The sequence below is a fragment of the Abramis brama genome (genome assembly GCF_963993115.1).
Source record: "Abramis brama genome assembly, chromosome: 21".
Taxonomy (NCBI): Eukaryota; Metazoa; Chordata; class Actinopteri; order Cypriniformes; family Leuciscidae; genus Abramis; species Abramis brama.
In genome coordinates, this window is record NC_139983.1 from 24,984,125 (window position 1) to 25,012,077 (window position 27,953).

Consider the following 27,953-nt stretch of genomic DNA (forward strand, 5'->3'; position numbering starts at 1 on the left):
AAAAGGAATGTAAATCACAATGAGTCTCCTCTGGCCAATCAGAGATGTATCAATTGAAATAAAATAAAATACTTTATAAATAATATTAAATATTGGGGGTGAAGACGTTATGAACAGTTATGATTTTACTAACCTTATGTAAGTGTGCATGTTAAAAATAAAAATCCTTATAAATTACAGCAAGTGTTTATTAAATAATATATTATGACATTTAGGCTACTTCCCATGCTGAATTATAAATGAGAACAAACACATGTTCAGTTTGATATTTGGCAACAAATGTCTCTCAACCTTCAGCCTTCATCAAATATTTTTCCCTGTTAGATAGATAGATAGATAGATAGATAGATAGATAGATAGATAGATAGATAGATAGATAGATAGATAGATAGATAGATAGATGGATAGATGGATAGATGGATAGATAGATCAGTAAGCCTCAGTTGAATTTGAGTTCACACAGGTTGTGTTTACAGATATAAAGTCTGGTGTTGTTTTTGTTCGGGATGTCCTCTGCCGATTGACCCTGATGAGACTAGCAGGAGGATTTAATGAGTGGAAATGTTCTTTCACACAGCGGCTCTTGTTTTCTTTGGATGCTCAGACATGCTTACATAACATCTGCTCATGCTTGAAGTGCACAGTCCTGATTGGCTCTTGATGACGGCAAGATTTACCATCAGCTTCCGACTGTATCAGCGGCAGAGTTATGGGAGAAGACTGAGAGCATATCAATCAGTGTATATGTGGCACATGTTTACGGTAGCATCGCCCTTTCCCACAAGGACTCGATCCAAGGGCCTAGTTTCCCACAAAGGCCTGATTAAAAGGTCTTCAATTCGGGAACAATAGAATTTTCTAAAAACAATATGGCAAGTTGCAATTCTATTAGACATAAAAAAAACTCAATCTCCTGAAGAATAAGAATATCGGTTTGTTTATTCTGCTTATTTAAAAGCAAAGCACCGAGATGCAAAACTGTGTAGAAACATCACAAATAATGCTCATAAAAATGCTGTTGAAAAAAAACAAAAAAACAAAGCTATTAGCATAAGAAAGATCCAAGCTTAACAACCATGACTTCTAGCAGTTTTCAGTTTAAATGTTGAAGACAGAGCAAAGGCAAGATAAACATACTGTTACTACAGTTATATGGCACTGTTTTGACAATCATCTGACAAGTGTTAAAATCTAGGCAAGAAGATTGTGAAAAATGTGTGATTTTCCAGTGTCTCAGTGTTCTTAAACCAGAAAATATCATCACACTGAAATGCATATATCTTGTTTGAATAAACCTCATTTTAACATTGAAAAAGTGTAATGAATTGGATGTTTAGCTGGTGTTGAAAATCTTTCCATTCATACCCATCACTGCTAACCTCACAATACACTATGAGGAAATGCCAAAGGCTATTGTATGTTTCAGCTGATGCCAGTGTCAAAAGAATTAAGCTTTTACAATAATAATAATAATAATAATAATAAAAACCTGATGAGTTTGCTTTTCTCTCAGTCAGTCTACTGTAGGTTGTCTTATGCTTATCAATCATTACGGTATATCATCCACTCAGCATTGACACAAAGCCTACATGGATTTGACAGAACATTCATGGTCATTCTGTACATTTAGACCTCAAAACTGCACATTTTGGTAAATGTATGCCATTATTAAAAACATATGAAAAAATAGTTGCTTATGACAAAATAGATTAAAACTGAACAGTCTGAAAAGTTTTCTAAAAACACATTTCTCTTTGGCCATTCCTCTGTTTACTTGTTTCCACAGTCGTTTCATTTGGCTTTAAATTATATGAGTTTAAAGGAAAATTTCTCCCAAAAAAAACACAAAATTCTAATTCTGCCATCATTTAATCACCCTCATGCAGTTCCAGACTTTTGTGATTGAATCTTAAACCGATTTACCAAGATCCAACTCAAATGAATGATTTATTCATAAACCACATTAAGATTTTCAGTGAATTTTCAACATTCTTTAAAATTTCCCCTTTTGAGTTACACTTAAGAAAACCATACACGTTGGGAACGACATGACGGTGAGTAAATGATGACAATTGTCATTTTTGGGTGAACTATCACTTTAAATCATGTGCAGGCTAAAGGAAAATATAATGCCATGTTACATTGCTAGAAATATATTAATACATTGCATTACCACACAACTTCATTCAGCAGTCAACATATGATTATTGATGTAGCCGTATGTCCACTTACGACCGGTTCTATCAGAAAAATTGTATTTGCTTACAGAATCATGCTATTGGTGCAAATCACATCAAAAATTATACAGTAAAACAATGTGAGATGCTTCGACCCTAACACTGTTTAATGTATTTTCGGTCACAACTGCTCTTAAACAGAATGTGAATGTAGATTTTTTAAAAATCAAGATATAAACAACTGGTGAGCCACCAATCACATCTGTCAGCATCATAAACGCTCAACCATTCTTGCCTGATCCTGTAATAGTTTATTAACAAAATGCTTACACATGCTGGGTTTGCGATACGCATCAATAAAACAAATAAATTTGTCAGTGTTTGGACAAGATTGGTGGTTCATCATCTAAAATAACAATACATTTCAACTGTACGTACTGTATCAGAGTAGCAGCTTCTGGGCAGTCTATAAGGCACAAATATGATTAATTGGAAAGTAAAAGCTGTTGTCCTGTTCTGCTCAAGAACACACACTTCATCTTCATTCCACAGGATAATTTCACTGGCACAAGGCATAAAGTCCCCTTCTCATTCCAGTACATTGAAAACTGTGATAAAAGCACATCCATATACATCCAGGAAAGATATAGCTTTGTGATCAAAAATAGATGTAGACACAAATGAATCTTCCTGTTCTTCTTTATCAGTGTTTTAGCATTTGAGATGTTCAATGATGGAGATCTCGCCGTGATCGTGGCATTCCGGGGTAAGACCGTTCAGGTACAGACTGCCATTTTTGGTCAGGGTCGGGAGACCTTCTTTCTCTAGTTCATCTGTGTAGTTCACGGACAGGGTCCTCCTGCATGGCATGTCCTGACCTGGATTTTGTCCCAGCTCCGACGACAGCTTGCGCTTGATGTACGCCGCCCGCTGAAACTTGTCGTAAACTTCCACGCTCAGGCGGCGGCGCGTCTCTTTGAATTCCGCCGACACATTAGCAGTCCATTCTGCAGCGTGTGCGCGGAACTCTCCCACCTGGAACATGAGGAATTGTCAGTGGGACCAAACGCAGTCAACGGTCATGTGTGTTTAGAAGCATTTAAGAGGTGCAAATCAGAACTTCGAAAATCTGTTTTCTGTGAAAATGTTTCAGTTAGAGGGAATGAGAGGCATGTGGGCTGACTCAGCCTCAGTGCAGCTGGGAGTGTTAAAGAAAGTAATTCGGGCCTGGTGCTATAAGACTGTATAACTCAACCACAGTGTGCATGCGTGTATAGATTTTTAGGACCCCCTCATCCCAATCCATAGCTGTTATTGGGCTTATCATGTGATACTTAAAAACATTTGTGCAATTTATTCCAGACCGCAACAGTGTCGGCCCAGATCCGGGCCACATCTGGTGTAACAATAGATTGGCATGTTGGTCAAACTATAATACAATTTTTCCTATTTTTGTGATTACCCTTTCCAATATTTGTGTATTTACTGTAATATATACCATGCATATTGTTGTAACAAACTAATACTAAATAAAGACTAAATTCTATGTCAAATAATCTTTCTATTCATCAAAGAATCCTGATTTTTTTAAAATCAGAGTTTCCATAAAAACACTAAGCTGCACAACTCTTTCAAACATTTACAACAATACAATGTTACTACAACTAAAAATGTTTCTTAAGCAGCAAATCAGCATATTAGAATGATATCTGAAAGATCAAGTGACACTGAAGACTGGAGCTATGAATTCAGCTGTGACATAACAGGAATACAAATATAAACTCTTAAATTTAAAATATATTTAAAATAGAAAACATGAAACATTATTTTAAAGGGTAATAATATTTCAAAATACAAGAAAACCGTGATGAATGAAGTCCCATTTTCAGCAGCCAATATTCCAGTCTAGTGAATCTACAAGAAAAACCTGTTATATAAGAAATCATAATGTGCTGATTTGGTACTTACATAACCCATAATAGTATTACTATTATGATTATTATTAATCGCAGTTGAAAATGATTGTGCTGCCTGATAAAGTGTGGAAACAGTACAGTGTCTTTTTCAATTGCTGAAGTATTTGCACGTCGCTGTACACTTTCAAGTCAAATATGCCTCTATGTATTAATGTTCATGGGTAGCCTAAATGGGTTCCATTCAGACCTTAACATCAAGTATTTTACTGTTATATGTCAACAAGATTCAACAAGACATTTTCACCTGGCCAGACCCAATGTTTAGATCTGTTGTGGTATTTATGCAAATTAGCACATACGTAATTAGATTATGCACTGTTTGTCCATGTTAACAAACAATAAAAAAAAAAAACTTGTAATACATTTTTTTGTTTGTCTTGATGCAAGTAATCAACTCAGTAATTTTCATGGTGATATCTAAAGGTTAAATTTTTTACCCTATTCATGTAAGAAAAAGAATGAATAGGCGTATGAATAGGCTATATTTGGGTCTTTTTCGAAACTTTCCCCTAATGGGATTCTTCGGGACTTTTTTTTCCTTACTCGGGACATATTGAGGATACAAAATCAGTTGAGTTTGCTTCTGTTGCAATTTGTTCAAGGTTGACCCCCATTTTGGCTTAAAATGACTGGACTATACAGTTACACAAAAATTACAGTGTAAGACTATAGTCTCTAAATGTTCTCAGCTTTGTGCTTGAGATTCTCCAGATGCACTATTACCAGAAAGCCCCTTAAAATATATTAAAATTTACCACTTTAATTTATTCAGGAAGAAATAGTTCACTATAAGCCAAGACAATGTCAAGACAAATTGCATGGGTCGCCTCTCAAAACAGAAGTTGTAGTAGGAAGAAAACTAATAAGAGAGTAACACCACTGAGAAAATCTGATACAAGTAAACAAGGAACATTTGCTTTCCTCTCTAATGAGGTCATTAGATGGTAAGTTGGTCACAGAACTCTTGAAAAGTTCTAATTTGAGATGATTATTCAGAAGAAAATAAGATTGTGTGTGCTACACAACACCTTTACAGCACTTAAGAAACAGGTGAGAATCAGGTAGCAGAACTGGGTCATTTAGACCTTTCATTCACATTAATCCTGCACTGCATTTGCCTTCTCCTTGACTTCCAGTAAGATGTGATAATTGACTTCAGTATATACATTTTCAGGTTCAGATTTACAGTTTTCTGCTGCTTCACACAGGGAAACTGAATAATACTGAGGCCTACATTCTGCTTTTTGTGAGACTTTCCGTACATGTTCTTGTAAAGGACAAATCCCAGCTCTTAAACATAAAAGTAATTATGTCTTTTGTAATGCTATAGAGTATGACGTCAGAAAACTGCACTTTTATCATCTCATCATATGAGAAAATGTCTCATCACGTGTTTCAGACAGAGCAAACCTTCTGTTCCAGCTAATGCAAGCACATAATTCTCCAGGCTGAAGCTCATTCGTTTTATACACTAGAGTAAATGAAATCTAAACAGCGCTGATCTGTGATTGGCCCCCGACACATTGTAACTTTCTGCTGTGAACTACATAGCAAACAAAGCCATGATAACACACAATGAACTCCTCGACATGACCTTGAAGATTTCATACAGGCCTCATAAAACACATAATCTTTATAGAAATGCTATACAAGCAATAAAGTCAAATGCCTCTTTCATATTGTGGAGAATACAGCTCAGTAGACATTAAATCAACTGTACAGAATTTTGCAGGGTACAGTTGTGATGGAAAACTTTGTGATGTAACTACTCGGCAAATATTAATAAGTACAGTCAAGGGTTGTGTGTCATTCAGCGTTTATGTTTGAACTGGGAATGCCCTCATCCACATTTCATTTCTGAATTGGAATTTAGGTTGCAAACAGAATACATAATTGAAAAGTTTCAGCAACACTTTACCTAAAGCCCTTATGTATAATGCATTATATCTTTTCATAAATAATTGTAACCCAATTTAAAGTGCATTATAATATTTGCAGATTCTGAAATTGATTGTTTGCAATGCGTTTTAATGCATTATAGACATGTGCCGGTATTCGGTAATGCGATAAATCGCGGTAATGAATATGCACGATATTGTTATCGCGGGCACTTCAAAATACCGTGAAAAATAATAGATCAGAATTTATATTTATAGAACGCGCATTAGCTTATTTTCCATCAACCGCTTAAACAAACACTGCGTATATGCTGCGCGAAACACGTGCGCACTCTGATGTAAACAATCCCCACATGTAGAAGCCCTGTGTGCAGGCGGCGCAGTGCGCACTAATGTAAACAATCCTCACATGAAGAAGCATGGCGGAAGGAGGAACGCTGTCGACGATTTATCCATAGACAGTAAAATAAAGGATTTATCCCCCTTCTAAAAGCAGGGCTGCCAACTTCAGCATGAGACTCACGCAATTTAACGTACACTTTTCACACGCTCTCGCGCCACACATCCATTTTCTCACGCAGAGAAAAATCACGGAGCAAAGAGGACACGGAGACCGACAGACTAGACAGAGCAGGTTACTTTTGATATGAAAAAAATTCTCAGCTCTCATGTTCTGTCCATTTTATTGCGAAATTCAGACAATAAATACCGTTTTGGCGCTTGTAAATGTGACGTGACCGATCGCTGTAGTGCCTCAGTTCAAGTAAACCGATCATCTGTTACTTTTTATTTAAAGATACAGTACAACTTACCGAAAGGTATATATGCCTCATACATAATATCGATCAATCAGTGTTTTTCAACCACGGAAAGAGGTCAATAAAACTGCAGGTGAACAATTATGTCACAGAACGTTACATTTACCTCAGGAAAGCCATTTAATGACCAACACGTTAGTGTACTAGAAAAAATAGCTATAGAGAGGAGTATTTTGCTAAATATATGCACTATATTACATTTGTATTATATTTTTACTTGTGTCATAATTGTTATTATAATGAAAACCAAATTATATTATTTAATTTAATTTGTTAATTTTTAACCTTTAATAATACCAGCTGACAGGGCTCTCTATCTGTATGTTTACAACATTATGTGAGATATATTTTTTCTTGAGAAAAATTAACATGTAGGCTATCTACTGTAGCCTACCTAATATTTATCCAAAGAGTCAATATTGAATCAAGATTGAAATCAAATCCCAAGAATTGAATTGAAATCGTGAAAATTGTGTAAAATTCTGTTTAGTTACCAAATGTTTTGACAATCACAATTACACCTATTGTGATGCAAGTTTTTTTTTTTTTTACATCCCCTCCCAATCCATTCGTTTCTCTTGAGCAATTAAAATATCGTGATAATACCGTATACCGTGATAAAAGCTCAATCAATTAATCGCAGCATGAAAATTTGATACCGGCACATCCCTAATGCATTATACTTTCTAAAGTTGTGTTCAATGATAAAATAACTATTATAAATGTGGTTACAATGATTCATGAGACCATACAATACATTATAAAAGGTACATTACAAGACAATTACTGCATTAAAAATACCTTTATGTATAATGCATAATTTCTTTATAAAAAAAACCCCTACTGACCCCCAAACATTTGAACAGTAGTTTATAGCTAAACATGTTTTCAAGCACGCAGCATATGTATTTCCAAAAAAGGTTATAATATAATAAAATATTATTAATATCACTGAAATTGATGCCATACATGAAAACATAATTTCTGATGATAAAATGGGCAAATATAGCCATTGTTTTTTTGTTTTTTTAGAAGCCATCAGTTTTAACACCAGTTTAGGCTAAAACTGCAGATTATCAGATTTCTATTTTTTTATTTTTTGTTCTCAACAACTATTGTATAATATAGTTAATAATTATTAACTAATAGTAAATAATAGTAAAATGGCTAGTTTAACCAACACTTAGAATCAATATTTGTATGTGATACTGATCCTCCCAATACACCATCACTATCAAAAGTATTGATATTTATACTATATGTCCATAATTAACAGGCTTACATGGTAGAGATTTTAAATAACACCATCTGTTCTAGCCCAGAGAAATAAAACTCTTCTGCTGTGTGTCTGTATTGAAGTGCAATACAGTAAATTTCCTTTCTAATATATCCCAATTCAACATCCTGTGGTTCATAACCAATTCACACTGGAACTGAGAGGGAGCTAAAATTCTGAAATTCAGATTTTTGCTTAAAAAGTGTGGAACAGAAGTGCTCTCAACCTGGGGTTGCCTGAAAGCATATCAATAAGCACATACCTCCTCTTTGGTTTTCTTGGAGATGACCCGGAGCCAGTCTCCAATCATGCTGAGAACTGCAGCGAAGTAGGCAAGACCCACCAGGATCCAAAACCACACCAAGGGCTTATAATAGTCCAGATACTCGATCTCAGAGCCTCCTGAATGAGATAAATGAACCCACATCAACCCACCGAGCTCATGAATACACTTGACTACTTCAGTTTGAGTTGTTTGCAGGGTATTTGTTTGCTGTCAGAAACTAACAAAAGTGCTTGAAATTGAGATTGAAGGAGCAGAAATAGTGACTTCATTCACCTGCCACAAAGTCTCCAAATCCAATAGTGGTTAAAGTGATGACGACAAAGTAGATGGCCTCCAGAGTGCTCCAGCCTTCAATGTGTTGGAAGATGAGAGCGGGGAGAGCCACAAACAGCAGGCACCCAAACAGGATGAACAGGACTGTGGATGTCACACGGATTTTAGTTTGGCTCACGTTCCATTTCTGTAAGGAAAAACAGATGCGAAGAGAGGTTGAGAATGACGGGTGGAAAAGACAATTAAGCTCATAATCACTGTTGACAGACGTCCACAATACTTAACCAGAAACCGTCTGAAAACAATCATTCTTATGCAATGTCTGGCATCTAGTATACACTGTCACACATGAGACATAGAGAAGCACACTACCATTCAAAAGTTTGGGATCGATACGATTTTATAATGTTTTTTAAAGTCTCTTTTGCTCACCAAGGATGCATTTATATGACTAAAAACACAGTATAGACAGTAATATTGTGAAGAATTATGACTTTTCTATTTTTTATATATTTGAAAATGTAATTTATTGCTGAATTTTTTATCATCATTACTCTTCAGTGTCACATGATCCTTCAAAAATCATATGCTGATTTGGTACTTATCAATGATCAGCTGCTTAATATTAAAATATAAAATATTTTGTAACAAATGTAAATATCTTTTGTGCATCCTTTAATGCATCCTTATTAAATAAAAAACTATTAATTTCTTTAAAAAAAAAAACAAACAAAAAAAAAAAAAACGTACCTTTTGAATGGTAGTGTGCATACAAAAAAATAAAGTAAATTAATAAATAAAAATCACAAACAAATAGATTTGAAATTTAGTGAAATTTATGAAAATAATAAATCAACTTCCAATGACATTTCACACTGTTACCTGTCATTTGATACTCCCACACTCATGGAAAACCTGGAAATATCAGGCAATTTTAAAATGTAATCCAATCTTAAAATAAATTATTGTGAATTTACATTTTTAGAATTGTTCAGCTGTAAAATACTTCATCTAGATAAATGATCTTGTGTAATGCCATAATGATGTCTATTTTCTGATTAAAAAAAAAATAGTGCAGTTGAATCGTATGTTTGAATTAAATTAATATTTTTGTTTTACACATTTACTCAATTCACACAAAAATGTTTAGAAATTATTAAGCGCTATTAATACTTATATCAGGCTTTATTAATAGACTGCATTAATATACATTAATTAGCCAAACATGTACAGTTATTGCCTAATGCCGATAATCTCAAGCCAAATATACTGTAGGACGAATAATCAGCCTGGCTGAAATACTGGCCAATCACTAGTTTAAAGACCCCCTCAAAATGAGAGCTTTATGGCCTTTAGTCAATTTGTGTTCGCTTTGAGTACACCTAGATGGTAGGGTACTACAAAATGTTGAATTTTTTAGCAAATATACACATTTAAAATGTGCAAAAATAGGAACAGGACCAAAATATAGATCATAAAGAATGGATGAAGGAAACTGATGACTTGTGCTGCACTAATCAGAGTTTTGTCCAATCAAACGCTGCAACTAACCAGCATCATGAATGATGATTCTTGATGTAACTCAAGGCTAGAAAATGTGGAAATATGTCATCACAGGACAGAAAGCTGCACTCGACAAGCAAATTCATTGAGTAGAGTTTGTGAAATAAACACTTGCCCTTAGAAATTTTCTTTTTTTTTTCTTTCGGCCTTCAGCCATATTGTGTTTATTATGTGGTACACAACAGAATGAGTGCACCAGCAATAAATAATTCACTATGCTGTATTGACTTCTGACAAAAACACTGTATTGTGCTCTTCATTGTACACGTCAATGTTCCAAATTGTTCCTGTGCCAAAACACAACAGCTCAGCAGAAAAGAATGGTGGTGTATGTGCAACGAGTATAAACAAGATGGCCACCAGAGGCACTTAAGTTATTACAGCGAATCATTAAAGTGGCCGCATGTTCTGCAGCACCAAACAAGGCTATTAGTAGCAAGCAAGCATTTCTTCAAAACAATCAGTATTTTATAGCTGCAGGGGATTTATTGAGCGAAGACAATAAAGTGCATTTCTGATTGAAGGGATTTGAGGTGCACAAATTATAAATTATATATTGTTGTTTAGATGTAATCTTTTGACTTACCATGGTGGTTATTACACATTAAGTTTTTATAAATATTTCACAGAATTGGTCTAATCTGTTGTTTTAACTTGAATAGCTATATACATTGTTCAGGTCAACATTTCTGGAAACAAGTTAGCATAGATGTATGATTCTAGAAACTGCTGCACAAGTAAAATTATTATAATGATAGATTATAATGTGAACTAATGGTAATGGTTTTGATAGTTTTATGTTCATGATTTTAGCTTAATTTTCTCTCACCACAAACATCTTTTCCACTTTGGCGATTCCTTTGCCAAATATTGTTCCCAGCTGATCGCCCACTCCTGCCAAGAGGAACCCAAAGAGTGGGATCCCCAGTAGTGCGTAGATAATGCAAAAGATCCTGCCACCTTTTGTGTGTGGAGAGACATTTCCAAACCCTGCAGAAAGAGAAGTCCCAGACATTATGTGTAGGAATGATCTGCAAAAACATACAGGTCCCAGCTAACAGAGAATGTTCTCAGAACTTTGGTTAATGTTCTAGTAAGGTTCTCTTAAAGTTATGAACAAACGTTCTTCCAGTAACATTAATAGAATGTTTGTTCAAAGTTGTCAGCTCTTTAATAATGCTCTCAAATCATTAGCACCAAAATTTTATTTATACATCATTCATGAAACGTTTTTCTGAAACTTTTTAGTTGGATGTTAGTCTAATGTCTTTTAAATGTTACTACTCGCTACTTTTTCAGATAATTCAGAGAACATTCAAAGGTAATGTTCCCATAATACTTGCAAAGTGATAAATTAGAAAATACATTACCTTAACGGTCACCAAGAATCAAAACAAAATAACAAAAAAAAACATTTTAAAAACATTAAAAAAAAACTGCCCATTTTGAATGTTCAGATAACAAACAACGTTTTCATAATTTAATGGGAAAGTTCACAAAATGTTCTAAGAACTCACTTTTATTAGCTGGAGTGTTACTGTGCTTTCTGAAACATTTTGTTGTTTTCTAAAGCTTGTAAGATATTTTGTTGACCATTTTCTTGAGTCAAACCGATAATTAAGAAAATTGAGAGGGCCTGCAAATCTCCAACCCTCTTAAAAAAAGTTATTGGTATCAAGAGAGCTACCTTAAGAGTCAGAAGCTTCTCTGAGGCAGTATAGATCCCATGAAGGAACCCGTGGTCTGCAGACAGACCTGAGCCTTCTGACACCTCGTAAGATGCGGGAAACCAAGACATGCGTCTTACAGAAGCCCCAGTATGTGAATGTGGCAAGCCGAAATAGCAGCAACATACTCCTTCGTGGTAGCAGGGTTTAGTCCTGGAGTTTAGTTCTGAAGGAACTCCAGTACTGAACCAACCAGGCAGTTAACTGGGTTTAGATGACGCGGTTCACACCATGATGAAAATAGACCTCAGTCGAGAGACCAGAATCTATAGGCTGGTAACACTCAGGGGCCAGGAGCGGAGCTTTCTCGCTGAAAAGCGATTGCAGTGAGAACAGTCAGCTCCCTCAAGAGCTGAACTAGCATGCTCTGATCCCATGCACAAAATTATTGCCTGTCACCCTCAGAAATATATGTTGGACATGGCAGAACAAATATCCTACACTTAAGCCCTATTTGGACAAGATTAACTTTACAAGGGTGGATGGAGTAATGTAAATTTTACCACAGGACGTCTGTAATATTAATGGCCAATTTGCACGGGATTAGATATCTCAGTAAAACTAGCAGAAGTGGGAGGAGTAACTCAATTTACACAACGCCGTCACCTTCCTGTCATCATGTGCTTATTATGTTGCTTTGTGATATCACGTGCGCAAACACATAACCTATTATGTCTGGTCGAACGATGTATTTAACTTCAGATTGGATTGTGTTGGTAATAGGCACTTACCTAACGCTAAAAGATGTTTCATGCCTCTAACAAGTGCTTTCGATCTTCTTTCTGATCTGAAGGGTATGTGGAAAACACTAGTTTTGCCACAGACTTGTCCCAGCATCTAGAACGCAACTGAATGCTTTTTCAAGCGTCTGCATACTTGGAAAAACCGTGGAAAACTACTTTTAAACAGGAAATGAGGAAATATTTACGTACATATTTACAGCGGGTCTATTCGCACGGGATTAGTATTACCTGTGGTCATTTTTCCAGACCTTTTTACTGAAGGTAAAAGTCGCCATAGTCTTTACTGACATTGTCCATAATGATTACTGGCACATTCGGACGGGACTAAAACACAGAGAAGCTCTGGTAATTATTACTTTACCCCACCTCTCCATGTTAAAGGGATACTCCACTTTTTTTGGAAATAGGCTTATTTTACAACTCCCCCAGAGATAAACAGTTGAGTTTTACCGTTTTCGAATCCATTCAGCCGATCTCCGGGTCTGGCGGTACCACTTTTAGCATAGCTTAGCATAGATCAGTGAATCGGACAGGACCATTAGCATCGCTCTCAAAGAAATGACCAAAGAGTTTAGATATTTTTCCTATTTAAAACTTGACTCTTCTGTAGTTACATCATGTACTAAGACCGACGGAAAATGTAAAGTTGTGATTTTCTAGGCTGATATGGCTAGGAACTATACTCTCATTCCTGCGTAATAATCAAGAAACTTTGATCCGTACCATGAGTGCCTGAGCGCCTGAAAATAGATCTAATAGGTTAGACAAACTTACGAGCTGGGGACTATTTTCAGGTGCTGCGTCATATCATTACGCCTGCTGGCACGATGTAACTACAGAAGAGTCAAGTTTTAAATAGGAAAAATAATCGAAACTCTTTGCTAAAAGTGGTACCGCCAGACCCGGAGTTCGGCTGAATGGATTCGAAAACGGTAAAACTCAACTGTTTAACTCTGGGTGAGTTGTAAAATGAGCCTATTTCCAAAAAAAGTGGAGTATCCCTTTAAACTAGTCCCGTCCGAATAGGGCTTTATTCTCCGTTTTAAGTCAAACTCTTGCTCTAAAACACATACACTGTGACGAACTATACAGACAAGCGACTTCTAAACACAAAGAAGCTGGTGATGCCGTGTCAGGCGACATTTTATAGACACAAGTCACGTACTGCGTAGCGTCATTTAACTTTATACATGGCCAATGACATTGGTGCATGTGTACACATGATTCAGATTCCGGTCACACTGACAACATTCCCATCGCGTCAACGCAATAACGCAGCGTCGAAGTTCGCTCAAAGGAACCGATTCGATTATTTTTTTCACCTATTAAGCCCTGGTTCAAAACAAATCTACCAAATCCCTTGGTTACAACCCAGATTATGATTTTGCTCTAGGAGTATGAAGAGAATGTAGCATTTAGAAAATTTCCTTTTAAGTCTGAAATGCATTACATTATGCATTTACAAAGACATACAAAAACAAACAAGCTTTGAAACAAAAATGATTAAAACTAAGTGCATTATTTTTTCAAGAAAGTTTGACTCATTTTGTATACTAAAATGTGAGAATACAGCAAGAATACCAGTGGTTGTAGTGTGTGTAATACTACCACAACAGGAATTTAAGCAATTACAAGAGCAAAAAGCTAAGCCACTGGACAGGCCCACCCTGAGTGAAGCACAGCAGTTGGGGGCATTTCCACAAGAGCCTCCATCCAATTACCTTTCCTTTTTCCTTGAAACTCAATAACTGTGCTCAATCACTCCTCATGCACTCGGTCCTCTTTTAAATCTGATTAAATCAAAAAACCTTGAAAGAGACATAAAATGGTTTCCTACGAGACAACCTTAATTACACACGGCACAATGGAGACGAATAACTGTAATGTCTTTACACATAGCCTTTTGGAAGAATTATGCACATATGTTCATGGTTGGATAATATCATACTTGTTCCAGCAGATTAACTATGAGGATTTAAGTATATAAAAATTTATAATGCATGTTAATGGCTTCAGCATTTCCATTTTCTCCTTATACAAAAAATACTGTGGCCAGACACTTCATTGTTCAGATAGATAACATCATGCTTCCTGACCTTAAATAGAAACAAACAACGAGTAATTAATTTGTCATAGACCTAGATAAGAACACAAACTGGTGGCCAGTGGGCCAAAACCATTCTGCCAATCTTTTTTTTTTTTTGCAGCCCCCAATTGATTGAATTGATTTTGATAAAATAGCTGCTCAAATAAAAACAAGTTTCCCAAACATAAACCGGCTCTGTTCCAATGCACATATAATATATTAATTGTGTCATATCTATACATTTATGCAAATGACTTCAATGCAAACAAATCTTCAGATGTAAGAAAACATGAGCCACAGGATTTGATGCAGTGATATGTCAGCACATGTGTCTTGATCAATGAAAGCGAAATCGATGATGAAAACAGAACCTTCATTGAAAAAAAATTAAATATGCTCTTATTCGCTTAGCTTAACCAATATATCTTTTTTGTTCTGTCTACCACATGCAAACAGTCTGACTTTGTTTTGTTCAACATACTGTGAGTCAGCATTCTCAACCCTGAACACTGACTCAAGTTAAGTCTGTATTCATACCAGTTGTCACAAAGTCTTACATTTGTTGATCACTTGCTGATTTTGTAAACAATAGCTTTAAAAATGAAATAAACACAATGATAATGTTTATCAAAACATGTTACTTTAGGGCATCAAGTCATATTTGTTCTCCAGGTAGAGAAATTTATGGACTGTACAATTTTTTACTGGATACCTACGACTATTTTAACACCTCAAGTTTTCATCCGAATAATAATCATAATGATAACAATGAAAATAAAAGTACCTAAAAGTATTGTACAAATGTACACACAAAGTAGCTGTAGTCCCAGTACTGAAAAGCACCATGAACACATTCATGAGTCATAACACCTAAATGACTGAAATTATGTGTTAAAGCAGGATAATATCTGTTCTCAAATCGGATGAGAAATGAATGTCATGTGCTGTCTTAGAGCACAACACAAGTCAGTTTGACACAGGGAACAAAACCATGTCATGCCACCCTCATTAGAGAAGAAGCACTACTTACTGGAAGACCAACGCAAAAAGAGCTTAATGAACACACAAGTGTGTCTTTTGAGGGCTTTAGCTTTGGCAAATACTCTGCACACGTGCTGATGCCTGTTAGCGAATGTGATGCCCTCACCAACAGATGAACGCATAAGGACACTACAAAGTGAGTGCATCCTTGCTGATGGAGGTGGCCAGGTGGAGTTGAAAGGTTTTCGTTCAAATGTCAAAAAAGAATAATTATTTGGTCACCTATTGGTAAACAAATTAGCAGTTGGAGCTTTAAAGGCCAAGCCTATAAATTGACTCCCTTGGGTGACAAACACATTATGGATGATGTTGATTCATGCAAAATAATACAACAACATTAATAAAATAACTCCAAGCAACCTGTTTTTAACAGAATTGTTAAAACAATCCAACTCACGCACATATACACACATGCTCATGAAGGGTGCATTTATTTTACCATAAAATGGGAAAATAATATATTTGATCAATTATTCCTGATGGCAAAGCTGAATTTTCAGCATCATTACTCCAGTCTTCAGTGTCACATAATCCTTCAGAAATCATTCTAATTGGCTGATTTACTACTCAAGAAACATTTCTTATTATCAATGTTGAAAACGGTCGTGCTGCTTAATATTTCTGTGGAAACGTGACTTTTTTCACGATTCTTTGATGAATAGAGGACAGCATTTATTTAAAATAGAAATCTTTTGTAACATTATATATGTCTTTACTGTCACTTTTGTTCAATTTAATGCATCTTTGCTGAATAAAAGCATTAATTTCATTAAACAAACATTTTTAGGGCCCCCAAACTTTAACATGTACATAAAACATGGAGATGTGTGCAGCCCCAAGAAATTGGCCTCTTTCAACTGTATAAAAGGTCAAGCTGTCAGACCTGCTCAGTTCATTAATTGCAATTTATACTTCGCAACCCAGGTAGGGACACTGTGGGGGATTGATGAAGGGGGGCTTGCTCTTTAGTCCACTACTTGGCTCCGTTCCAGCAGGTTTCAAAGGTGTCTTACACATGTATTCAAGAACAGTCAAAGCTGTTCAAAGGATTAGTTAAGGTTCATTAATCAAGCTTATTAAATTACATTAATGCAATTTCCTACACATCCTTAGTGATGAAGTCAAAATGAAAAATGCAGCTGCTGATTATTTGCTAAGAAATGAAGGTTACATTTTATTTTAAGGTGTCATTGTTACAGTGTAATTATATATTTAAGTACTGAGTATTAAGCAACTACATGTAGGCTACTTACTAAAGGTTAGGGTAGGATTAGGATTTGGTTAAGGGGTTAGTTACATGTAATTATGCATACTTGACTGTTATTACTATGGTACGTGCATGTAACATATGTAACAAAGACACTGTAAAATAAAGTGTTACCGAAATGAATCCATAAAATGCTGAGTGTTCAGATCATATGTAAATATCCTTGTCGTGGTATCCATGTCCATAAGTTGATTATTTCCCTTGATATTTTAATTAATAGAATTTACATTATAGTGTTAATTTTAGTCGTTAATGTCATTTCCTTTTCGTTTTCATGGACTTTTGTATGTTCCTGTTCTGATTTTCATCTAGCTTAATTTTTCGCTGCCGAAAACCTCTGCTAAGTCCTGGTATTCTTAAGGGATATGGACAGATTAAGTTTGGGGCTTTTTACACTGGTAGTCAGACATGGGAAATGGATGGTGGGGTTCAAGACAGAAGGTTGACCATTGGATGAGTTCACCTCTATGAGATCTGTGGGTCATGTACTGACAGCTAAGGATACCCCAAGATGATGGGATGCAATGGTGAGGAGATGAAAAACAGGATAAGTTCCTCAGTATGAAAAGTCAGGAGCTTAATCAGACCCGTTTGAGGAGTGATTTTTCCCTCCCAAAGGGTTTGTCGTCAACTGCCGTGATATGTATGGTGGAAAGCATTGCACAGTAGGGAGTTGGAATTTATGAACCAGTTGCTGAAATATCAAATTTACTGCAGCTCCAGAATCCACTAGAGCCGTTACACAACAGGTCTGATTAGATATTAGTTCAATATTTTGACTGGTAGTGAGAAATTGAGGGAACATGAGGTTAGGCTCGCTTTGGTTGTTCCACCCTTGTCTTTAATGGGCAGGAGACACACTGATGACCAGGTTATCCACAGTAGAAACATACTGTAGATGGTGAAGTAATTGGCGCTGGCGTTCTTCGCCTAATTTGAATAGGTTCGGGAGATTCATGGGAAACATGCTCAGTGGTGGGTTCAAATTAAACTGTCAAGCTTGATTGCCAGATAACTGTACTGTGAAAGAATTAAGGATTCGTCTTTACATGCCAGTTCCCCTTGTAGAACGGGATTTAATCCCTCACGGAAAACTGTTTTTAAAGCCACGCCGTTCCATCTGCTCTATGGTGCTAATGCGCGGAATTTAGTGGCATATTCAGCTACGGTGGATTGGCCCTGGCGTAGGTGTAATAATTGGAATGAAACATCTTTCCCACCGGCTGGATATTCAAACACATCTCGTATTTGTTGCACAAAATATGTGAATGAACTACGGATCTGTAAATCATTATCCCAGACAACAGACATGATGCATCAGGTTGATGTGAAAAAGAGACTGAGCACTGATGTAAAAAACCCAGACATTTATCTGCAGACCCAAAAAACTCATCAGTTAAAGCCAGCCTTACCGGTTCGGTTCAGGTTGACAGTAGAGCTTGAATATACGGAGTAAAATGTTCATTAGTAGCCAGTAGTGCAATTAGCTGTTCCTGGTAGCCCTTTAGCATCTTGCTCTGAAAAGCAAAAGCCACTCTTGGCTGTGAGACTCCTGCTGGATTCATATCCAGCGAAGTATTCTGTGTTTTAGAATCCATTTGTTGGAGTTTATTAACCCTTTCATGCATGAATTATGATAACCTCAGTCAGGATTTTTTTTCCTATGTGTTTTTATTGCTCTTAGGGCATGAAAAACAAGAATTGATTTTTATTTTATTTTTTTACAAATTTTTCAAAGAGATCTTCAGATGTCCACTTGAGTGGACAGCATGCGGTTGGTTTAAACTTAAGATATACTATATTAAATATAAGACAATAATCAAACACAAAGTATGTGAATTTAACAAACTAATCAATACAATTATATCAAATCATGTGAAAACTATAAAATATACAAAAAATATAAATGCAAAATATTGCAAAGGCTTCATACAACTTGCACTTCGCGTATCTTTGATATCAGAACATGAGGACGTGATTCCATCAGAATTTTCTACAGTCTGTCAAGGTACAACTGTGGAAACCACTCAGATGGTCCCTCCAGTGCACCAGAGTATGGAGATTTACCCTTATTAGCTGATAATTCTGATTATGTTCTAGATGGACATGCACATTTCTATCATAGCCCTCCTCTGAGAAAACCTAGCGATACGTTTTTTTCAATCTCATCTGAAATGATCAGTGTTGGGGATAACGCATTACAAGTAACATGCATAACGCATTTAGATTACTTTTTTGATGTTACAAGTAAAGTAATGTGTTACAAGTAACATGCATTACCTAATCAGATTACTTTTTGATCTAACAAGTAATTAACTACAAGTAATGTGCATTACCTAATCAGATTACTTTTTGATGTAACGAGTAAAGAAACGCATTACAAGTAACATGCATTACGTAATCAGATTACTTTTTGATGTTATGAGTAAAGAAACGCATTACAATAACGCACATTACATAATCAGATTACTTTTTGATGTTATGAGTAAGGAAACGCATTACAAGTAACATGCATTACGTAATCAGATTACTTTTTGATCTAACAAGTAAAGTAATGCATTACAAGTGTCATACATTATGTAATCACATGACTTTTTTTTATGTCAATGAAAATTACATTCTAATAATACAAGTACATTTATTTACAGTAAAAAAAGTCACTGCAGATTAAGTTTTTAAGTTTTACATTTCAAAAACAATATTCACATTATAATTATGAATTGTAGCTGAAATATAGCAATTGATGCATGACGTCCACTACAGTGGACATGTGATTAATCAGAGTTTTCTCTCAATCTAAACTCAAAACTTGGAAAATTTTACTGCGATATGACTCATTAGATATTGCTTGATGCTGCAATATTTTTTTTACCTACAAGAGTCTCCTAGGATAGAAGGAATGGGTGGATATTCCGGAGCAACTTGGCATGTCTGACTGACCCTTGGCCATCTTGGTTTGGAGAAAAAAAAAAAAAGAAAAAAAAAAAAAATCGAAACACAAAGGCTTGCCACTTGGTTGCAATTTATAGGATGATGCACCAGGGTCCAATGAAGAGGCTGATGTGCAACTTTGCCATAAAAACCCGTGCAAATTCAAGAAAATGCTTTTTTAATAGCTGTCCACTGTAGTGACCACTATGCGTGAAAGGGTTAAAGCAACACTAAGGAACTTTTCCTCTTCGGTCCCCCTACAGGTTGGAAGCGGAATTGTCCATTACCGCTGTCGTAAATAATTTTGCCGCCCGCAGCTACTGTCGCACGCACGCTCGTTGTTTATCCAGCACCGGCTTTGGAATGAACGATGTCCACAGACAAGGTAGAGTATGTTGCATGATTTCATGAAAGTATGATGTATTGCGACATCAGAAACGAAGAAAAACTAAATAATGACTATTGTAACGCTTGACGTAAAGCAAGTCAAATTTGTAGTTTTCTTATGTCTCGAACTACAGAAATACGACCCGGTTTGGCAAACTTGCATAGTGTGGTTATAGCAGATATAGGGTCGCAAAGCGAATCCAGAAGTGCCTTTCACCCTGTTACGACTTGATGAACCACTGATACGATTTTGGAAACATTATTTTAAGGTAAAAAATGTTCCTTAGTGTTGCTTTAAACAAATCAACAAGTCCAGAGCATACAAACCAAACGTTTAACAGGTAACCATAATCAATGTACAGGCAGAAATCCAAAAATCCAAATAGGCAGTCCAACAGCAAACAAATCCAAAAAAGGTAATCCAGAGAACATTGAAAGGGTCATGCTCAAGAGACAAGATAGCAGTAATAGTAACACTTGGTATGCAGGTGAACTGACAGTACTTCTCAAAGATGGCTACTGAGAGCATGGTTTAAATCAGAAATTTGGAGATATGAGGGTCCGTGGCTCTACCATTGGAAAAAGAGTAACGGCTAACTTGGATCACATGTGCCTTGATTCACAGCTTTACAGCTCAGTCACTGTTTGCGGATACCATAGAAATGAATTATAAGTGAAACTGAATCATGCCTGTCCGTGACTTCCCTTATTAAACAGCAAATTATTTTCAGTGTAAACTCTAAAAATAGATCAATACAAACGAATGTTAACCTTAAGAACAAGCATATAGAAGATTAGATGATGAGTTGTTGATTCATTAAATTATGATTTCCTCACAAAAGCAGTTTATTCAGAATAGTGAAGCCACTCCTCCATTGAAATTATTATTTTTTTAAACGGCCACTTGTCTCCTTCACAGCGGTAACAGGCATTACGCTTTTTTCGGCTAAGGTGCCAGGTTTGCCTTTAAGTGACTTTGGTTTAAAAATCTGCAAACAGGAAGTGAACTACTGACAAAGGAAGTGGAACTAGAATTCTGGTGATGGCTCCCTCTGGTGGAGGGATGAATGATCCAATGGACGAAGACGCAACAGCATTACAGTTTCAGCGACAGCACAGATGTTCTTTATGAAAAAATGTTTCTTGAGCACCAAATCAGCATATTAGAATGATTTCTGAAGGATCATGTATCACTGAAGACTGGAGTAATGGCTGCTGACAATGTAACTTTGCCTTCACAGCAATAAATAACTAAACATATTGAAATATAAAACAGTTATTTTAAATTGTAATAATATTTAACAATATTACTGTTTTTACTGTTAAAAAAAAATAAAATCATACTGACCCACACATCCAATAGAAGCTGACAGACTCACAGGAGCACACTTAAAAATAAAGCTGTAACTGACACATATCACAATTAATTAAATTGCGATTTTTTTTTTCATCAATTGTGCAGTCCTATTTGTGGTCTATTTATATGACTTTTAAGTCCCTGAGTTAAACTCGTTTTACCAAGCACATTTCCCCAAGTTGCTTTCATCACCTAAATGAAGTGATAATGAAGTTCAAAAAGTCACTAATCAATTAAAGAATCAATTAGGGGATTGATACCAAGAACAGCCGTTACCTATTGTGGTGATGACAGTCCCTGCAAAGAAGAAGGAGCTGCTGAGGTCCCACATGCTGCTCTCATTGGAGGGGTGACCCGAGGGATTGACCCCGGCCCGGATAGCAACCACCACTTGCTGCGAATGAGAGAACAGGTCACAGGAATAATCTCCAAAATTTTTACGAATCACTCAAACCAAAAACGAGAGCAATGAACAGAGCAAACACACAAAAAAAGTTTTTTTTTTCTTTGTGAAACACAAAAGTAGATACTATGCCATCCACAAAAGAAAGAATATTACAGGGTAAGAATGACATGAAGGTTGAAAAAAAGTGGCAAATTTTCATTAGGAAAAGTTATTTAGAAAATGACAGCTATATTTCCAATTTACCCATGTTGAATCATATTCAGCCATGCTATTTCCAAGTATAACCCCATCTGCTATTGTGCGGAGAGATGTAACACGTTTAAATATGAAGCAGACTGTCTCTGAATGAGCAGGATGGCTGGCTCCAATTGCCTACATTCAGGCCCTCAAACAAAGACACGGATCTGTTCTTTATCAGTGTTCCACAGCATCTCTGGATTTTACGTCACACATTACAGTGTCAGCTGGGAGTTAAGACAGAATTTGTCCCGTAATTTCATTCACTGTCAAATCTGTTATAGTATGGCTGCCTTATCAAATGTGTGGCCCTTTGTTTGTGCAGCAGGAATGATATTATACTTCTTGTACTGTTTTTCAGACTGTGCCTCTTCTAAAGAAGGGATCTTGGCATTATTGAGATCAATATTTTTGCTTCTCTGATCAGTGTGTTCCTTGAAGACCTAAAGTCACTTACTACAAGCTTGGATTGATTCCAAATTTAGGGAATGTGAAGTTCTTTAAATAGCTTTTCTTATTTTTACACTAGGTAAGTTAAAAAGCACTTTAAAAGGACACATTACTCAAAGAGTGAGTGGAAGGTCAAAGCTTTGCTGAAGTTGTTCTGTTCTCATTTCATATGTATGCAAACTTCAGAAACTAAAGTAAGTAAGGGCAAAAGGTGGAGCTGTCCATGGTCCTTAACTCATATCTCATTCAGTCTTTCTCTCATTACATGTACATGAGGCAAGAAAGTACTATGGCCATCTCTCATCTCAACTGCGAGATAAAGTGAAAATAGTTGCAACTACAAGATGTAGTCCAAATAATGAACAATTGGATTGCAATTTCTTTTCTTTTTTTTAGTTGAGATTACAAGATGTTCAAATCTTGTTAATGTCCAAATAATGGAAAATTGCATATGCAAAAATACACACACACACAAAAAGTTGCAATTATAAATTTTTTCAAAAACAAATGGAAAATTGAATTTAATAAATTGGCAGTTATGAGATGTAATTTCCAAATGATGGAAAACTGCATTGCAAAGATTAAAAATAAAGTTGCAATTACTGGTATACAATGTAATGTCGACAAAAAAAAAAAGAAAAAAGAAAAAAAGACTGCAGGAATTACAAATAACGTTGCAAATAATGCCAAAATAACAAAAAATTGGTTTACAAAACTGAAAAATAGAGCTGCAATTAATGCCAAAATAAAGAAAAGCATTTCAAACATTAAAATTGAAGGGGCTGTTCACACAGAATGCACTTTTCCACTGTTCTACTTTTCCATTGTTTTTCAATGTAAAGGCGCTAAACAGACATCATTAACTGCTGCACTCGCATCTCGCGTCTTTAGCAGCGTCTTGCGCATGATGCGGCATTAAATGCGATGCTCAAGTTAAAATAAGTTCAACTTAAAAGTTCAACAAAAAAAGGTGTCTAGACCTTGAACCTCCCCAAAAAGTGATGAAGATGGGCCAAAAAAGACCCATAATTTCTCATTTCTTCATTTGTTTACTGCAAAACATTCAAGCACTAAGCATCCATCTCTTTTTTGAATCTGCAGTGGCTTGTATCAGGTCTTGGGCCACCAAGGACTCTGAGATAAAAACTCTGGCCACAGTGGCCTGGTCCAGAGAACTGTAGCAAAAAAAACAAAACAAAAAACACTGGCCATGTTTTCACTAAGCAGTGAGTAAGCAGTGTAAACACTGTCAAAAACATCTGCACATTGTGCAGATTCTCCTGGCCTAAATATAGCAGGAGTCAGGACGAGCCCTCAGTGTATCCCAGCTGCTCATCCATGCCTCCTCCCAGCTGGCAGAAGGAGAGCTCAGGCAAAAGGGAGAGGCCATTCTTTCCATGGGGAGGCTTTCCTGTTTGTGAACACCAACTAAGTGCCGCTACAATCACTCCCTGGGTTTGGGCTGTTGGCAGCAAAGCAACTAGGCAGGAATCAACATTTGTTCAGAGGTGTGTTGATGTGAAACATCATGTTGATGTGCAGAACAATAATCAAGAGATGTGAAGTAGATGAATGCAGTGTGTTGGGATGTAATTTATCGTAAAAGGTAAGGGGGGAGGGTACGAGTTGTCTCCTGGGGTTAGAAAATGTAGATTTATAGCCTGTCAGAGAACTACAGGAATATTTATAGGTAGGATGTTTAACACATCACAGCGCACAACAACCCAACCACACTAAAAGTGTGGAAATCAAATATAGAACTATTGCTCACATTATTAAAATGATTATTTAAATATTTCAAAAACAAAAGCAGAACTCCCATCCCATGTGTTCACAATTGTATGCACATTTACAGTAAAAAAATAAATACTTTTTGCTGTTTTTTCCAGCATTTTTAAGCAATATCCTAAGATTTACATAAGAATATGTGGATGAAAACCCAGCTAATGACACACACAAGCATCCAGGACCTTTACGCTGCTGCTAGAATTGCAGCAAACATTAATCTCTGAATAGAAAGTGACATTTTATAAATGCAATCTACTTTTGCACAAAGGTAAATACCATAGACTTCAGAAGGCACAGCTAGTGATGTAATGTAAAGGGCAGATTTAATTTCACGACAGGTAATGTTAACTGAACTCTCTAAAACCAATTTCACGAGTTCACACTTACATACAATTAGAGGGAGTAAAGTTTAATGCGTATTTGGCGTGCTGTCTGGGGGGAGGGCTCCGAGCTCGGAGTTCAGCCCGAACCCGTATGTAAATGTTTAGGACTAGAAGTGTGGAGAAGGGGTGGTGGAGGGATGCTGCTAAATGATCAACAAATTGAGGTGAGACTGCTGAATATATATACACCTCTTATCGTTGATTGTCGAGTGCTCTCCGCTCGTGTTAATTATCTGAGCGTGCTCCTCCCGAACTTTGTTAATAAAACATAATTTAAAAGAAATTACTGGCAGCAACCCCACTTTTAGGAGAGCAGATAAAGCGTATACAGTTATTAGCCATAAGAACATTTCATAAATACATTCAAGACAGATTGTTCAGAATGTTTATAATTTCAGCCAATCAATCTTTTCCATCCCTCTTATTTCTAAGAAATATGGTTGCATCACACTTCAGAAACAGACCAACATGTCTTCGGCTTAGTGTTTTCAGTGTCTCCAATTAATCAGATTGCACACTGTTTCTGACAACTTCAGAGCTGTCTGTATTGATTTTTGGCAAAGATTAGTCTATTCACCCAACGTACCACACACAAAACCACTATGTTTTGAATCAACATTAAAAAGGCTATTTTTACCTATACAAATAAATATTTTGAATTCCACTTTCAAGCACACAGGTAAATGATTTTGTACCTTGACCAGGTCCTCCAGCTCAGAGGTGTTGACACAGGCATGTCTAGAGAGAAAGATCATTTTCTCCTGCAGGATGAGGTACTTCTGCGAGATCTCCTGGGGCTGTTCCAGAGCTTTGAACACCGTGGCTCCGATGATCAGGTACAGGACCACCAGCAGGAAGATCGCCAATACTGTTTTCCACTTCATTACGGTGGTTATGGTATCACAATCATCACCCGAGTTATACACAATGGGCTTGGAGGAGAACGACAGCCGTGGTTTGGTGTTGTGTGTGGCTGATTTAGGATCTAAAAGATCAGGTGCAGCCACTGGGGGGGAACAAAGGGAGAGAGTAGGTAAGAGAAAGAGCAGGAGAGAGAGCAGGAGAGAGAGAGAGAGGGGGGGTATAAAAGCCAGCAGTAAGTAAAAAAAAAAAAACTGCTGATAAGGCTTCAGTAATTTTGTATTACAGTTTAAAGAATCCTGCTTGATTTCTAGATATCTATATTTATTTTTCCATGTGTCTTTGTACATGAATGAAAACGCATTCATGTTTTTTTTACATGGAGCCATCAATAAATAATAGCCGCTATGAAAGGCACAGACAGCTGCAGGGTTTTAAAACAGTGATGAATTTGATTTAGATTATGGACATAGATTTTATGATTCAGAAAATTATTATTGTTATTATTCTGAATCTAAAGAATTTTAAATTCTGTTCCCTAGGAACATGTGTTTATGATAGGGCTATCACAACAGTGTTGAAATATTGGCTGATTATTTCTTAATACGAGCATTTACAATTTACTTTGAAGAGGATTTTCATAAAAGAGCATCATCGCAGGAATGGGGGAAAAAAATGTTCTGAAAAACAATTTGAGTAAATTTCACAATAAATTACAAAGAAATGGCAAGTAACAGACTGAATTAAACCGAAAAAATCATTTTCAGGGTTGTAAAAATAAATAAATCAGTGTAGAAGTGAATCTGGCCCTTCATCTGTGAGGATATTAATTTGGTTCTTTCACAGCTGACTTCTGCAGTGTTCCAGCCAAGTGTGAAAACCCTCTCTAGCAAACCAGTGATAGTGGACGTAATGTTCTCCTAACTAGTGTCCAGTATGCAGCGTGTGGAACTACGTTATGCAAGACAGCACAAGTTTCTGCACTGATTAAGAGCTGTGCATAATACAGACCTCAATGCTTACCTCACAGATATGTTAGTTATTGAAGCCCCAGAGGTTTCCAGCAATGCCTGCGTCCACTTATGTGGATGTGAAACTTTAACCCATGCAGATCCATTCAAATCACTTCTCTGGTGTTTTTTAATATTTTTATAAACTCCAACTGCCAAACTTAAAAGTATATCAATAATATTTTGACTTTTACATTAAAGCTATAGTTGATATGAGCAAGACAAGTCATTAGATCACATTAAAGTTCATTCATGATGTTGTAATGAAGTAAGCAAGCAAGCAGAAGAGGCATACTGTACTGCAAAATGTGATTTCAGTAATAATCCTCCTACAAATCTGGAAAAAGCATGTCAAGGCTGTGGGTGGTGTGGCGCTGTGATACATCATTTCAGCTGGTCACCTAAAGGTAAAAGGTTCAACCCCTGCAGAACGCACTTCAATAGCCATCACCATTGTAGCAAGTGTATTGTAGTGTTTACAGTTATATTTTACTTTTATCTGCTTTCAGTAATACTGAATTCCAGCTAATACTCTATATTTATCATTTTATTTAATTTCAGAAAAAAACTTTTGTTTTAAAAAAAAACGGAATCCACAGTGATTTTGCATCAACTTTGTCAAATTATTTGGATTTTACTAGTGTTCAGAACCAAATCAATTATTTTGACTGATTATCATTTATGGTCGCATCTCGAGTAGAATTAAAGCGTGATCATATTTGGATGTCCCTAGAACATAATTCGGGTGTGAATGAATTTACAACATAATTAACAATTCAATTATGCAAAAATACATCTCGCACTTACTACTTTGCCAAATCTCTTCTTCCTCATCGGCTGTCTTGAGTGTTGGACCTCTTGACTTGTCTTGCCGTTCTCAGGAGCACACTAGCAAAAACTGGATGTTAATCATGGCAGCAAACACACTCGCATCCCTCCGTGTTCTCTTCTGGACTATCATGCCTCTGTCCGGTTTTAAATCTCCATGCGAGCAGTATTTTGGAATCCAGCG

General features: G+C 36.3%; 1 protein-coding gene across 1 annotated transcript; it reads right to left on the reverse strand.

Moving 5' to 3' along the window:
- Nucleotides 1-914: 914 nt before the first annotated feature.
- On the reverse strand, nt 915-27,912 carry kcnk2a (potassium channel, subfamily K, member 2a). Its single transcript, XM_084096944.1, has 7 exons — nt 27,749-27,912; nt 25,766-26,076; nt 22,083-22,200; nt 11,097-11,257; nt 8,705-8,891; nt 8,408-8,547; nt 915-3,212 (listed from the first exon to the last, which is right to left on the reverse strand). Coding segments are annotated over exons 1-7 (1,242 nt in total). The 5' UTR covers nt 27,750-27,912; the 3' UTR covers nt 915-2,888.
- Nucleotides 27,913-27,953: the final 41 nt, after the last annotated feature.

Excerpts from the sequence above, each read along its gene's own strand:
- kcnk2a (XM_084096944.1), bottom strand. Across the intron at positions 11,258-22,082 it reads GACTGTCATCACCACAATAG|GGTTTGGAAATGTCTCTCCA; the intron begins GTAACGGCTGTT and ends CTCTTTCTGCAG. Across the intron at positions 8,548-8,704 it reads ATTTGGAGACTTTGTGGCAG|GAGGCTCTGAGATCGAGTAT; the intron begins GTGAATGAAGTC and ends TATCTCATTCAG.